This window comes from Pteronotus mesoamericanus, unplaced genomic scaffold (assembly GCF_021234165.1).
Source record: "Pteronotus mesoamericanus isolate MK-2021 breed Mesoamerican mustached bat unplaced genomic scaffold, CSHL_Meso_final contig_493, whole genome shotgun sequence".
NCBI lineage: Eukaryota > Metazoa > Chordata > Mammalia > Chiroptera > Mormoopidae > Pteronotus > Pteronotus mesoamericanus.
Genome location: NW_026555183.1, coordinates 1075659 through 1090274, shown reverse-complemented (window position 1 = coordinate 1090274; position 14616 = coordinate 1075659). Strand labels below are relative to the sequence as shown.

General features: G+C 52.9%; 1 protein-coding gene across 4 annotated transcripts; it reads left to right on the top strand.

Annotated features, from left to right (window-relative positions):
* Positions 1–3340: 3340 nt before the first annotated feature.
* Positions 3341–13622, top strand: FAM3A (FAM3 metabolism regulating signaling molecule A). 4 transcript variants are annotated; one of them, XM_054578184.1, is made up of 10 exons: positions 3341–3388; positions 4058–4130; positions 6281–6394; positions 6985–7008; positions 9067–9190; positions 9312–9370; positions 9858–9908; positions 10235–10319; positions 10397–10523; positions 11443–13622. In XM_054578184.1, the coding sequence occupies exons 2-10, from the start codon at positions 4118–4120 to the stop codon at positions 11536–11538; spliced, it is 693 nt and encodes a 230-aa protein (XP_054434159.1). In that variant the 5' UTR covers positions 3341–3388; positions 4058–4117; the 3' UTR covers positions 11539–13622. The 4 variants fall into 4 exon arrangements, with proteins under 4 accessions (XP_054434159.1, XP_054434155.1, XP_054434157.1 ...); XM_054578180.1 differs by lacking the exon at positions 3341–3388 and adding an exon at positions 3616–3973; XM_054578182.1 differs by lacking the exon at positions 3341–3388 and adding an exon at positions 3718–3948.
* The last annotated feature ends 994 nt before the right edge of the window (positions 13623–14616 follow it).

Here is a 14616-nt window from a genome sequence, read left to right as displayed (position 1 = left end):
CTTGGCATATTGGGTCGACGCTCTAACCAACTGGGCTATCTGGCCAGGGCCCCACATCAGCTCTTGATGCCTAACCTCAAGTAAAGGCATGAGGGACAGAGGAGGGTATTCAACTGTTACCTCAAATATGGATCCCTACCCTGAGGCAGAGCACAAGGACCCAAGACACAACACACAAGTAACACTTCAGTGATGGAGCTACACTGGGGCACACATAAGGGCACTTAAATGTCACCTCAGCCCTGTGTAGCTACTACACAAGTCAGAGACATTAGGGCCCAGGTGACAGTATCAACAACTGAAAGCCCAGATATTGATATTTATGCCAGACAGGAGAATGAGGGACTAGATAGAGCCCATAAAAGCATCCATGATCACTTTACACTGGGTGCCTGCACATGAGGGCCCACATGGAAACAGTCAACTGAAAGCACAAATTTTGGTGCTTACACAGGAAAGGGGAGTGAAGGACCATTAAGGTGATTCAGCTCTCACTTCAGCTCTGGGTGCCTACTCTGGGTAGAGGCAGGAGGTACTTGCACTGGGACAGAAGCACAAGGCACATATGATTATCATCAACCGACCATGCAATGGTCGGTGTCAACGCTGAGAGAAGGGAAAGAGGGATCAGTTGGTGGTATCAGCTGTCACCTCAGGTCTGGGTGCCTACGCAGAGGCAAGGACATGAGGACCCAAGGAAAAACAGTCATCTGGGACCGTAATTATGGGAGCTACACTGGGACACAACCAAGAGGGCCCAGAAAAGAAATTCTCTGCCACCTCATGCTGGTTGCCTGTACTGGAGCAGGGACATGAGGACCTGTGACATAACAGTCTAATCCTCTCTATGTTTCCAGTGAAAAACAGTCCCAGAGAGGGACTTCCGATCAAGATGGTGGCACAGGCAGACATGGCTCTCCTCTTCGCACAACCACATCAATATTACAACAAAAATGTAGAACAACAATCACTCAGAACAGACAGAAATTGAATTGAATGAACATCTGACAACTATGGAATTAAAGAAACCACATCCATCCAGACTGGTAGGAGGGTCACACATGCAGATGAAGCTGGTCCCACACCCATGTATGGTGGGTGAAAATTTGGGAGGGACATCTAGGGAGCGAGGAGTCCCAGTCCCACACCGGGCCCCCCAGCCCAGGGCTCCAGTGCCAGGAAGGTAAGTCCCCACAACTTCTCGCCTCAAAAACCAGTGGGGACTGAATCAGTGGACAAAACTTCTGGAGCCCCAAGCAGTTTCTCTTAAAGATCCCACACACGGACTCACCTACTCAGACTCACTCCCTCTGGACTCCAGCACTGGGGTAGCAGCTTGAAAGGCACCAGTGGCATAGCGGGAGACACTGAAGTGTCTGGCATCGAGGTGAACAGAGGCCATTGTCCCTTTTCTAAACCACACCCTCCACCAGAGCCACAGAGCCAGAAAGTTGGTGCCATCTCTGAAACGCCATCCACCTGGCAAACACTGTTTAACCTGCCCTGGAGATCCCCAGAGACTCCGCCCCAGCCACCTCATGGGCCCACCCAAGCTGCTTTTCCGTTTGAATGGCTGGTCTCTGCTCCTGCTGCACAGCTTCCTAAATCCTCCCAAACAAGCAACAGCTGGCCTCAGTGAGCCCCAGGCCAGCACTAGCAGCAGCCAGCCTAGTTGCACAGCTTGGCTTTGCCTGGGAATCTCTAAGCCCTGCACAAGTAGCAGCCATCTCAGATAGCTTTATAGATCAGGCAGGGTGCCCCCGGGCAAAACACAGGTGGGGGCTGAATTTGGCCTGTACCACCCAGGAAACCCCAGGGCCAGCGCACCCAGGGGACAGCTACAGACCACGTTTGGAGCACCCCCACTCTGCCCCTGCACAGCTGATCCTCCACACAGGGCAGAGGTTGGTGGTCAGTGGTCACAGCCAGTCCTTGCAACTGATTGACCTGAGTAAATCCCTCCCATTGAGCTGCCAACAGCAACCAAGGCTCAACTACAAGAGGAGGGTGTAGTCAGCCCACACAATGGGTGCACCTCAAGTACCCAGCTTGGGTGATAGGGGAGGCTGTGCCACTGGACCCTACAGGACACGAATTATATTAGGCCACACCACCAAGACAGGGAGTCAAAGCAGCTCTACCTAATACATACAAACAAGCACAGGGAGGAGACAAAGAAACATGGTCCAAATGAGGAGACAAAGAAACATGGTCTGAATGAAAGAACAGATCAAAACCCCAGAAAAAGAACTAAATATAATGAAGAGAAGTGATCTACCAGATGCAGAGTTCAAAACTCTGGTTATTAGGATGCTCAAGGAACTCATTGGTACTTCAGCAGCATAAAAGAGACCCAGGCAGAAATAAAGGTTACACTAATTGAAATAAAGAAAAATTTACAGGGAATCAACAATGAATTGGATGAAGCTGAGATTCAAATCATCGATTTGGAACATAAGGAAGAAAAAAACATTCAATCGGAACAGAAAGAAGAAAAAGAAATTCAAAAAAATGAGGATAGCCTAAGGAGCCTCTGGGACAACTTCAAACATGCCAACATTTGAATCATAGGGGTGCTGGAAGGAGAAGAGAAAGAGCAAGAAATTGAAAACTTATATGAAAAAATAATGAAAGAAAACTTCCCTAATTTGGTGAAGAAAATAGACATGCAAGTCCAGGAAGTACAGAGAGTCCCAATCAACATGGACACAAAGAGGCCCACACCAAAACATATCATAATTAAAATGCCAAAGGTTAAAGATAAGGAGAGAATCTTAATAGCAAGAGAAGAGAGTTATGTACAAGGTGTTCCCGTAAGACTGTCAGCTGATTTCTCAAAGGAAACTTTGCAGCTTCATTGTCCCTGGCTAGTGGCATTCTGGTGTTTTCTCTCATGTACTCCTCTCTAGCTCCATGTTTCTAAAAAACAGACAATAAATCAACTTTAAAACAAATTCTGCCCTGGCTGGTGTGGCTCAGTGGATTGAGAGCCCCCCGGCAAACTGCAAGGTCGCTGGTTGATTCCCAAGTCAGGGCACAGGCCTGTGTTGCGGACCAGGTCCCCAGTAGGGGGCGTATGAGAGGCAAGCAATCGACGTCTCTATCTCTTGCACGTCGATGTTTCTCTCTCTTTCTCCCTCCCTTCCCCTCTCTCTAAAAATCAGTAAATAATATCCTGAGGGGAGAAAAACAATTTTTTTCTTTTTTTTCTTTTTTTATTGTTGTTCAAGTACAGTTGTCTCCATTTTTCCCTCCACCAACAATTTCTAATTACGTCCCCGGATCCATCTGCCTTTTCCTGGGCTTCAGAAATCCGACTGCAGAGCACCAGCGTAGCCCCACCACTCGAAGTCTAGGAAGCTGGAATCTCCCACGAAAGAGGAGTCTGGTAGGAGACTTCTGGGGCGGAGCATATTTAAAGTTAGTGTCGGGGCGGGGCGGGACTGGCGCGGGCCAGTCCCACGCGGTGGCAAGAGCAAATGGTGGAGGCGGGACTGTGGGCGGCGCTTCGCAGGGCCAGGGGCGGGGCCTCTGCTGCTTTCCTCACCCAAACCTGGCAACAGAGATGCAAAGCCCCAGCCGAAGGCGGGGGTGTCGTCTGCGGGCTGTGGCCCCGCCCCGAGCCGCCATTGCCAGGCCTGTGTTACCGCGCTGCCACTGCTCTCGGTCCTTTCGCTGAGCAGAGGGGGGCGATCGGCCTGATAGGGCTGCCCCCAACTGAACTCGCATCTCCCCACGGATAGGCAACTCTCCGGCCGGCCCAACCCGCGTCGGTGGCCCCTGGGCCCCGAGGGGCAGCCTGAGCTCGGGGCCTCCCACAAGAGGGACCTGCGCCCAGGAGAACCCAATCTCAGAGGCTCCCGTGGGCACGATCAGCCTCGCACCTACGGGTTTCTGAGACCTCTTCCTGTGCCTACAGTGCTTCTTTCCGCGTTCCCGAGGAGCCTGGTCAGGTGGTTGGACGAACAAGTCGGTGCGCCGATCGCCCCCGTACCCGCAGCACTGGCTTATCCCTGACCCCCTACCCAAACCTGCTCTTCTGCTTTGTTGCTTCCAGAGCGCACGGTCCCCAAACAGTACATCTGCCGGCGGCCCCGACCCAGCGGGAGAAGTGGACATGAGGTTGGCAGGTGGGTGGCTTCCACAGTGAACGGGAGGAAGTTGGAAAGGGGACCCGGCTGGAGGCCCAGGTAACCACAGGTCTGTGTCTGGAGGGGCCCAGGTGGACCGCTAGGTTAGCCTTTGGAAACGGCGGACTGTGCACAAGCAGTCATAAATGACCTTGAACAAATCCTTTCACTTCCGAGGATTTCAGCTCTCCGAGCTGTGAGATGAGGACTAGGGTAGTGAATTTCTACCAGCTCGGGTAACTGGACGCTGTTTGAAAAATGAGTTGTGAAAGAGAGGTTCCAGGGGACTATGGGGGCTGGGTGGAGAGGCAGTAGTCTTAAAAGAAAAACTGACCAACTGTGAATTTCTCAGTTGGCTGTGAATTTCTCAGTTGGACAACAAAGATAAAGATGGATTGGGGAGGGACAGCTTGGGGGTTGAAGAATAGAACTGAAGAGTTGGAGTTCAGACCTGCTAAGGTTGCACTGTTATGAATGTATTCCGGTGGAGCCGGCCAGTGAGGAACTGGCTAGGGGAGTGTAGCCTCAAGGCTAGGGCAGGAAAATAGAGGGCCACTGCTCCCTGAGGGGTGAATTCAAGCCGGGAGTAGATGAGAGAACCTATGAGGAGGGTAGGGGAAGGAGAATAGAGTATAGGCAGAGAAGGCAGCCTGGGACAGAAGCCAGGGAAAGTCTAGCTTTTCAGGGGAGGGTAGAGGAGGACGATCTAAGCAAGGAGAATGAGGAGCATCTAGACAGGGTCAGAGTATGTTGTTCTGGGCAGTCAACTGAAAGGGGTCAAGGAAGATCAGGGCTGGTGGGTGACCTGGGGAGCTGACACCAGGAAGGTCATAAGTAGCCTTGGCAACAAGATGTTTTTTCAAAAATCCTCACCCGAGGATATGTTTATTGATTTTTAGAGAGAGAGGAAGGGAGAGAGAAAAGCATCCATGTGACAGAGAAGTATCTCGGTTGCCTTCCGTACATGCCCCATCCAGGGTTCAAACCCACAGCCTAGGTATATGCTCTGACCTAGAGTCGAACCCACAACCTTTTGGTGTACGTGACAGTGCTCCAAACAACTGAGCCACCCGGCCAGGGCGGCAAGAAACTGTTTTGGTGGGGTTATGGAGGCAAGGCCAGATTGGAATAGGCTGTGAGAGAGTGGAAGACCCCCTCTATGGAAAGAGCCAGTGTAGATGTTTTGAAGGAGCTGATGGGGAAGAGGAAGGATGGAGACAGAGGGAGATCGGCGGTTCAGTGGGATGTGATTCTCAAGGAGGGCTTTTCTTTCTGTGCTTTCTTTTAAAGTATATTTTATTTATTTACTTTTAGAGAAAGAGAGGGAGAGAAACATCAATAACATCGATCTGTTGCCTCCAACCAGGGACCTGGCCTGCAGCCCAGGCATGTGCCCTGACGGAATCAAACTGGCGACTTTTCTGTTCATGGGATGATGCCCAACCCACCGAGCCACACCAGTCAGGACTTCTATGCTTTGTTATGAGGAAAGGTCACATTTGAAAATAGAAGAGAAAGACTGAGACTGAATGGCTGATACAAGAAACTTGAGCAGGGAGGAGAGCTCGGGGTCCAAGTCGTAGCAGGTGAAGGGGCTGGTCTTCAAAAAGAGTAGGGACCTCTTCTGTCATAACTGGAAAAAAGAGGATATAATAGGTGGAACACAAATATCGGCAGCCTCAGAGGGAAGAAGTTAGGAGGTTCCTGGGGGAGTGCTGGAGCCCCCTTGAGCAGTGAATTCTGGAAGGCCCCTCCACGTGTGCCAGGGAGAACCCGGCTGGTGTGGCTCTTTGGATTGAGTGCCAGCCTGTGAACCAAAGGGTCACTGGTTTCATTACCAATCAGGGCAGGGTTGCGGGCCAGGTCCCCAGTAAGATGCACACAAGAGGCAACCACACATTGATGTTTCTCTCTCCCTCCCTTCCCCTCTCTCTTAAAAAAAGGGGGGGGGGCAGAACTCATTTCCTCCTCTCCTTCCACCTGCCAGGAGCTTGAATCAAAACCTTGTATCCCGCCTGGTGGATGACAACAGGTCTCCACCTTCATTTCCTCTGGTCGCTTCTTCCAAAATGGATGGGGAGATCCAGTCATAAGAGGACCTAGGGCCTTTTGGGAACTCACTGGCCTTCTCTTGTCTGTCCTGCCTCCAGGCCCCCTCCGCATCGTTGTCCTGGTTGCGACTGTTGGCCTCACCTGGATCGTAGTCAGCATCCTCCTGGGTGGGCCTGGCAGTGGCTTTCCTCGCATCCAGCAGCTCTTCACCAGTGAGTGTGAGACTCTTCCTCTCCCCACCACGGAGGTCCCCAGGGCAGTCACCTGGGTCTGTGGGCTGAGGTTCAGGGTGAGGGTGGGGGAAGCCTGGGTTTTCTTGCCCTTCCTGGAAGGCCCCCTCTAGCTGCCCTCAGTCTGTCTCCTGGCATCCAATGCAGCTGGGAAGTTGCTTTGGCTGGGAAGCCAATCCCTGCTGATTAGAATGCTGAGCCCATGTGGATTGGGTGGGACTTAAGTGAGAGGCAGGGGAACTTCTGCTGAACTTTGGGGTTGACACCCTGGTTGCTCCCTGCAGGCTTTCCACTGAGCTTTGAGATGGGGAGGAGACTCTACACCTTGTCTCTGGTGTTGGGTCACCTGAGTACTTTCTACAATTCCAGTTTACCCTCTTCGTGGATCAGGGAGCTTTGCGTAGGAACATCATTTAGACTTCAGCAGGAGCATGGCACGATCAGCCTGGCTTAGCCCTCAGCCTCTGAGCCTGCTGCCCCACCACCTTGCCTGCAAGGCGCAGGGCCAGGCTGCCCTGCCGCAGGCCCTAGGAGGCCTCTACACTAACAGAAACAACTCTCTGTGCCCACAGGCCCAGAGAACTCAGTGACCGCAGGTAAGGCTCCTGTCGTACCCCTTGCTCCTCCTCTGGGCCTGCCCCTCATACTGTTTATGTGATACCCCTGCCTGTCCCCAGTTCTCCAGGGTTTCTATCCTCCATTTATCTGTCCCCAGACTAGATCACACAGCCTGCTGCAGCTGCTTGCATGTGTGAACCTAAAAAACAAGTTACCCACTTCCAGAATACTCTGGTAGGACAGGCAGGGGATAGACATACCCATTCCAAAATGGAGATATTGGAAGAAATAAAGGAGCCACCAGTTTCAAACAAGTCCAAAACCCAGCAGGGAAAATGCCGTTAGGTTTCAAGGCCCCAGAAGAATCTTCTGGGGCCCAATGCTCTGTCCTCTGGGCCCCCTAGTCGGTGGGGGGGGATCTGAAAAGGAGGAGATGGTCCTGCCCTCTGGTCCTGGGTTATCTCTGGCCTCAGCAGCCACCCTCTGTCCATTGAATCATCCTTCCTTCCATCCTTTCTCTGTCCCTTTCAGTTCAGGCTGGCAGTGTTTCTGCTGTTATAAAATTCTCAAAAAACCTTGTTGGTCCCCTGTACAATTCATGAGGGTCTAAGCTATAGGACAGTAGGGTCCTCCAGATCTTTCTTGGGTAACCCCATCTCTATTCCTGGCTTCTGCTGACATGGCTGAGTGGATCCATAAGTCACACACCTCGGCTTTTTGGAGAAGAGTTGTTTGGCCACGCCCTTGGTGTTCTCTCCAGGGCATGCTTTCTTATTGTTCGCAATATGATTAGGCTGAAAATTCCCCATATCTTCATGTTCTGGTTCCTTTATGCTTAACGATTCCTTTCTCACTGTACTCACTCCTTTCACATTTTACTATGAGACGGTTCCAGGGAAGACAGGCCCTGCCCTCAACGCTTTACTTGGAAATCTCAACGAAATACCCAAGTTCAGCATTTACAAGTTCTACCTTCCCCCAAAACACTAGAACACAATTTGGCCAAGTTCTTTGTCACTTTATGACAAGGATGGCCTTGCCTCCAGCGTCCAATAACATGTTCCCCACTTCCATCTGAGATCTCACCAAAACAGCCTTCATAGCATTCACACTTCTGGCAACGTTCTGGTCATCATCACATGTGTATTCCCCAAAACGATAGAAGTTTTCTCTATTGCTCTTCTCTCTCGCTGAGCCCTCACAACAGTCCCCTTTAATGTCAACATTTCTGCTAATAGTCTCTTCAAGGCAATCAAGGCCTTTTCTAACACGCAGCTCAAAAGTCTACAGCTTCTGCACATCACTCAGTTCCAAAGCCATGTCCACATTTCCAGGGATTTGTTACAGTAGCACTCCACTTCCTGGGGTCAAAATACGAATCAATTTCCTGGGGCGGCCTTACCCTCTGCAGACTCTAGGGGAGGATCCTTGCTGCCTCTTCCAGCTTCTGGTGGCCCCTGTTGTTCCTTGGCTCGTGGTCACATCATTCCAGTGTCTGCCTTCATCTTCACATGGCCTTCTCCTCCATGTCTGTGTCTTCTCTTCTGTGTCTTATAAGGACACTTCTCATTGGAGTGAGGGCCACCCTATTCTTACTCTAAGATGATCTCATCTTAATGAATTATATCTTCAATGACCCTGTTTCCAAAAAGGGTAACATTATGAGATAGTGCGAGTTAGAATTTCAACAAATCTTCCGTGGGGACACGATGCAATCTGTGGCAGAGGCTGTCTTCCTCCTGTCCTTCCACCTCCGCCCTGCGGGAACCGGGTGCTCTCTTTGTTACTGCTTTCCTGCGGTCTGTTCTGGCCCAGCTCTCATCCATGCAGTTGCCCTCCCATTTGCTCCTTTCTCTCCTCTGACCAGTGGCAGAAAAGCTTCCCTGGGGTCCCTGTCACCTTGCCCTGAGGCCAGCCCCAGCAGATGCACAATGTCAATGGAAATGTCCCTGGCCTGAACAATGGTCCCTCCCTGCACTGGTCCTCTGCTCTGTGACCACTTATTCCTCCCTACGGGCTGGTCCTGACCTCCCCCTCCCAGACTTCGAGTGACCGCAGGGCCAGGCCCATGGGTCATCCCTGCTGTCCCCACCCAGAGCCGCGGGCCAGGAAGTATAAGTGTGGCCTGCCCCAGCCATGTCCTGAAGAGCACCTGGCCTTCCGCATGGTCAGCGGGGCTGCCAACGTCATCGGACCCAAGATCTGCCTCGAAGACAAGATGTGAGCTCCTTGGGGAGTACGGGTGGGGTGGGGTGGGGAAGGGGATGGGTGACTGGAAGCTGGGTCTGCAAGGGCAGGTGAGCAGAGCAGACGTGCCACTTGAGAGCTGTCTCCTTGCTAGGCTCATGAGCAGTGTCAAGGACAATGTGGGCCGCGGACTGAACATTGCCCTGGTGAATGGTGAGTTCCCTGTGATGTGCGGTCAGAGTTTGGTTCAGGAAAGTGGGACCCTGCTGTGACCTTCCCCACCCCTTCCCCACAAGGAGGAGGCATCTGGGCGTTTGTCTTGGCCCGCCCTTCCCCTCCAGAATTCCCAGGGAGGGGTGGAAGGGGTCCGTGCGAGCTCAAGTCTCCACAGAAGTGATTCAATGAACAAAAGCATGGTAGCTGTAAGGAATGAGAAGTTTCCAGGAAGTCGAAAGGTGCTTTGAGTCCCCCTGGAGGGACTCAAATGCCAGGCAGAAGCCCTGCAGCCTTGGGTGGGCCGCAGCTGTCTGAATAAGGGGCACAGTTGGCATGAATATGGGGGGATATTTGAAAACTTCCAGAGGGGCTGCACCCAGGGGCCATGCCATGTCGTGAGCCCGGTCTGGGAGGACTGAGGTGGGAGGGCGGAATTGCCCTGGCAGCTTGCCCAGCGAGATCCCCATCCTCCCTCTTGACTCAGGGGTCAGCGGTGAGCTCATCGAGGCCCGGGCCTTCGACATGTGGGCAGGAGGTGAGTGGCTGCCATGGCCTCCCACATCTTGACTGTACAGCAGAATGACTGGGTGTCCTTCCCCTGAAACACTGCTCTTTCTCTGTCCATTTGCTGGGGGCTTCTCGAGTTCTTCCTTGGGTTCAGAAAAGGCAGGGGAAGGACAGGCATGTGGTCATGGGGAGTGCCCTGGCCAGTTTGTCCCTGTACCCACTCAGTGACCCTTAATGGGGTGTGTACCTGGCCTGATCCCTGCTTTAAGTGTCCTTGTTTGGAGAACGGGTTGGTGGGGAAGGGATGCTCAGTGGTGCCTGCTGCTGCATGTTCGGTGGAACCTGTGCTCCCAGATGTCAACGAGCTACTGAAGTTTATTCGGCCACTGCATGAAGGCACTCTGGTGTTCGTGGCATCCTATGACGACCCAGCCACCAAGTAAGTGATTGCCTACGCCAGCCTCAGCCTCACCCTCCTATGGCGACAGCTCACATCTCTTCCTTCTTGTGCGGCAGGATGAATGAAGAGACTAGGAAGCTTTTCAGCGATCTGGGCAGCAAGAACGTCAAGGACCTGGCCTTTCGGGACAGCTGGGTGTTTGTGGGGGCCAAGGGTGTGCAGAACAAGAGCCCCTTCGAACAGGTATGGGTGGCAAGCCTGGCCCCTCCGCTTCCCAGCTCAGGGCGGCTGGCCTGGCCCTCCCGCCTGCCTCCTGTGAGGTCCCCTTCTGTTCGTGCTGCAGCCTTCCCTGAATTCTGCCCCAGCATCCCCGCCTGAGGCAGCCCTAGCCCCCTCCCAGTCTGCCCAGGGAGGACAGCAACTTTGACAGTCCTTGTCGTGTATGGATTTCACCCTAAAGGGTCTTTACATGGCAAAGCTTTCACACTGGCAAGACTCATAAATAAGAAACTTTCCTCCCAAACATCTTCAAGATGTTTGGTCCCGTCCCGTCCTCCCAAAACCTAATACCCCGATTCACATTGTGTGCCCTTCCCCCACCAGCCCTGGCTGCCGTCTGGCCAAATGCTCCTCTGGGGCCCCATGTGTCAGGTCCCATGTCAGGGCCTGGTGAGCCCCAGATGTGATCCTCATCTGTGGGAGGCTCTGAGCTCTGGGAAAGCCACGTTGTCCCCAAGCCCCGCTCCCCACAGCAGGACAAGAACAACAGGCTGTTTCACTGGTGTCTGGAAGGTCCTGGCTGTCGAAAGAACAGCTTAACCCCCAGAGAAGACACACCCCTGCTGCCCTTGGTCTTCTCGTAGCTTCCAGCAGCTCCGTGTGGGCTGGGTAAAGGCAGAGACAGACAGACTCCCTCCTTACCTTCCCAGCGTGTGCCCGGCCCACACAAGTGCAGAGAAGTTGACCCCCCTCACTCCACCAGTGCGGGGGCCAGTGCAGCCATCGTTATCTTTAGATGAGAAAATCAAGGTGCTGGGACAGAGAGAGGGGGCGAGTGCCTTGAGAATGCACGGTTGGTTGACAACACCGCAAGGGGACTGAGAGTTCTGTGTCTCCTGTGCCTGAGGCTGAGGCTGTGACTTCCTGCTCCCCGACCCCGCAGCACGTGAAGAACAGTAGGCACACCAATAAGTACGAAGGCTGGCCTGAGGCGCTGGAGATGGAAGGCTGCATTCCTAGGAAAACCACGGCCAGCTAGCCAACTGGGCCCAACGACCAGGCTGAGGGAAGCTGCGTGTGCCCGGCCCAGGAGGAGGCGGCAGCAGAGCCAGCGCAGGGCTGAGTCCCAACCCCACACCTGGCCAGGAGTGTTCTCTCGCTTCAACACGTCAGGGCTCCAAGGCGGTGACCAGTGTGTGATTGGTGGCGGGGACTGCAATAGCCAGCCTCATCGTGGTTTGTCAGGGGAGCCCAGGTACCCATCTCCTTCCCTTCATAAGGCTGCTTTCCCTAGTCAGCTCCCACCTAATTCCCAAGTGCCCTCAGGCACAAGGCCCTGGGTGCTTGGCACCTCACGGCTGGTTGGGCATCGACCAGAACCTCTGCCCCAGAGCCGCTCGCTGCTCGGCAGGCTAGTCCTGTTTCCAATGCGATTCCTTCTGGCGACTGTGGCAAGGGACCTGGCTGCCTCTTGCCCCATTCTCTGCAGGAAGGGGCCGCCCTAGAGCCTGGCTGGCGGGATGGTAAGGTAGTTATTCTGGTCACGGTCCCTACTGCAATGCAAGGCAGCTCCTGCAGTTTGTCAGAGGGCCTGCCTTCTAGATGACCTCTTAATAAATTGGTGCCCCACAGTGGAACGAAGTGCATTCAGCACAGAGTCGGAAGTGATGTTGTCCTTAGGGGAAGGGACATGTCCCGACCTACCCCTGCAGCCTTTGTCTCCAAGACTCCTGCCACAGACAGGTCCTGCTATGACTGAGCTGCGACTCCCCGTATCCCTGCCTGGGAAAGACAGTTCTGCCCTCCTGGGGCTGCGGGAAACCCACGGACTCCCTCCGACACAGCACAGACCTGTAGGGACTCAAATGGGGATTAGAAGCAGCCCAGGTGCCCCGCCACTACACCCGGCCTCCCTGAGAACTAGTGTGTCTCTCCAATGCACTCAACTTTGGGTGCCTTTGAAATCAGGGCTGCGAAGGGCAGAGTTGCATGGCCTACTTGTCATTTCTCACAGATTTGTTGTATTTCCCTTCATTGAGTGAGAGCCAGCAAGAAACTCGGGAGTTTTGCTGAGATGCCACATCTGGGGGGGCACGGAAGTGGTCTGAGTCAGAAAAAGGAGAAGGCATTTTGGACTCCCTAGATGGGAGGAACTGGGGCACCAGCCAGTCAGCGTCAAGGGGGGCCACGGCAGAGACGATGGACTGTCCTGGAGGTGGGCTCCCTGAGCCTCTGCCTTCTAGGATTTCACTGTGGCCGGAGTGAGAGGCCCGGGGACAGCACAGGAAGAAGAGGCTTTGGTTGTGACACCAGGACTGGGAAGGGTCAGGGAAGTAGAGACTCAAGGAAGGCCCAGATGCTTGCGCAGGAGACGGTGATCATGGACGCTGACACCCAGCCAGACCCTGCGGCAAGCACTTTTATGTGTATTCATTTCTTAGTAGACTTTCTTTTGTAGAGAGCTTTAGGCTCACGGCAAAGTTGAGCAGAAAGTACAGAGTTCATTTTCACGTACATACCCACTGACACATCATCACCGAAGGCTCAAAGTTGACATTAGGGTTCCCTCTTGTGTGGTAGTCTGGGTTTGACAAATATATATAATGATGTGTATCTACCATTATAGTATACATGTATTCATTTTGTAAACCTTTTATTATAGAAATTTTCAAAGGTCCCCCCAAAGCATTGAGAAGAGAATACATGAACCCCAGTGTACCCACCGGGGCTACCACAGCGATCAAATGAAAGGGAACCTCACTGAAGGTCCGTACTGCAAGGCCGGGAGGTGTGTGGACCCCCTGTGCCTCTCAAACAACTGCTGTGACTGGCCGACCTTCCTCAAACATTCACCAAATGCCTTTCCCCGCACCAGGCACTGCACATGCCATGAATGAGGGCTTACACCCCAGTGACAGCTAACTCAGTGGGCTATGCCTTCACAGGGGGGTCACCAGTCACACAGAAAGAGCAGGCCCACTTGGCCTCACAGGCTAGAGGCTTGTGTGGAGTACGCCTGCCCGACTTTCCAAAGGAGATCTCCAGCTTTACCCTGCGGTCTTCCTCAGCCCCACCCTTTAGGAGTTACAACTTCCTCAGTTACAAGTACCAAAATCCCAACTCAAACTGGCATAAGCAAAAATAAGTAATGACAGGAGGGAGACTTACTGTCCCTGTAACGGACCCCAACGCCCACAGGTGACTCTAGCACTAATAATGTCATCAGGACACGGGCTCCGTCCATCTCTCGGCGCTGCTTTTCTCTGTGTTTGATTCCTTCTCAAACATGCTGTCTCCCCCAAGGAGGGGGGAAAAAGACCTCCCACCTTCCCAATAGATCCAGTACTTGACACTGGGGACTAAGTCTCATAGGTCCAGACTGGATTATGGGTTTGTCTTTGCACCAGTCTGTGTGGCTCTGCTTGGCTGTACCTGGGCACGTGTCTAGCCCAGAGGCCAGTGTTGGCGTCATCCACATGCAAACCTTGTGTACTGGGAGTGGAGAGATGGTTCCCCCAAAGGAAACTGAGGTGCTGTGACCTGATGCTGGGTAGGCAGTACACTTCCCTGTAAATATCAAATATATCCCAATGTGCTTGTATAGAATATGACTTCCACGCATGCTTATCTATCACATAGTATTCCTGAAGGCCCGTGCCTGAAGAACTGAAGGTAGGCACTCCTCTCACAATAGGGGCACAGTGGTGAGCCTATTAGTAATACAGTGGCAGGTTTCCCATGGGAAGTGCATTTGTGTTGTTTTGGCTGTCACTATAATTTGTTCTATCTGTTCTCTCAGTCCAGATGACTTCTCTTTTGAAACTAGATACCTTTGACTGATTTGTAGAGCCCTTCCTCCTCTTCGGGGGTAAAGCAATTCCTTAAATACGAGCATTCTCTTGCCTCTAATTTAGCCATCCCTTTTTCCTGCAGGGCAGGCCTCCAAATCCCCTCACGTCAGACACGCAAGCAGCCCACTCTGGCTTTTCAGGGAATAATGGGAAGCTGCCTTCTGACTGCATTTGCTCTCCTTGACCCTGGCACCAATTCCCATTCAGCTGGAATATAAAAACTTTATATTTTCCTCCAGGAAGGACACATCTTTTAGGTTTTCCTT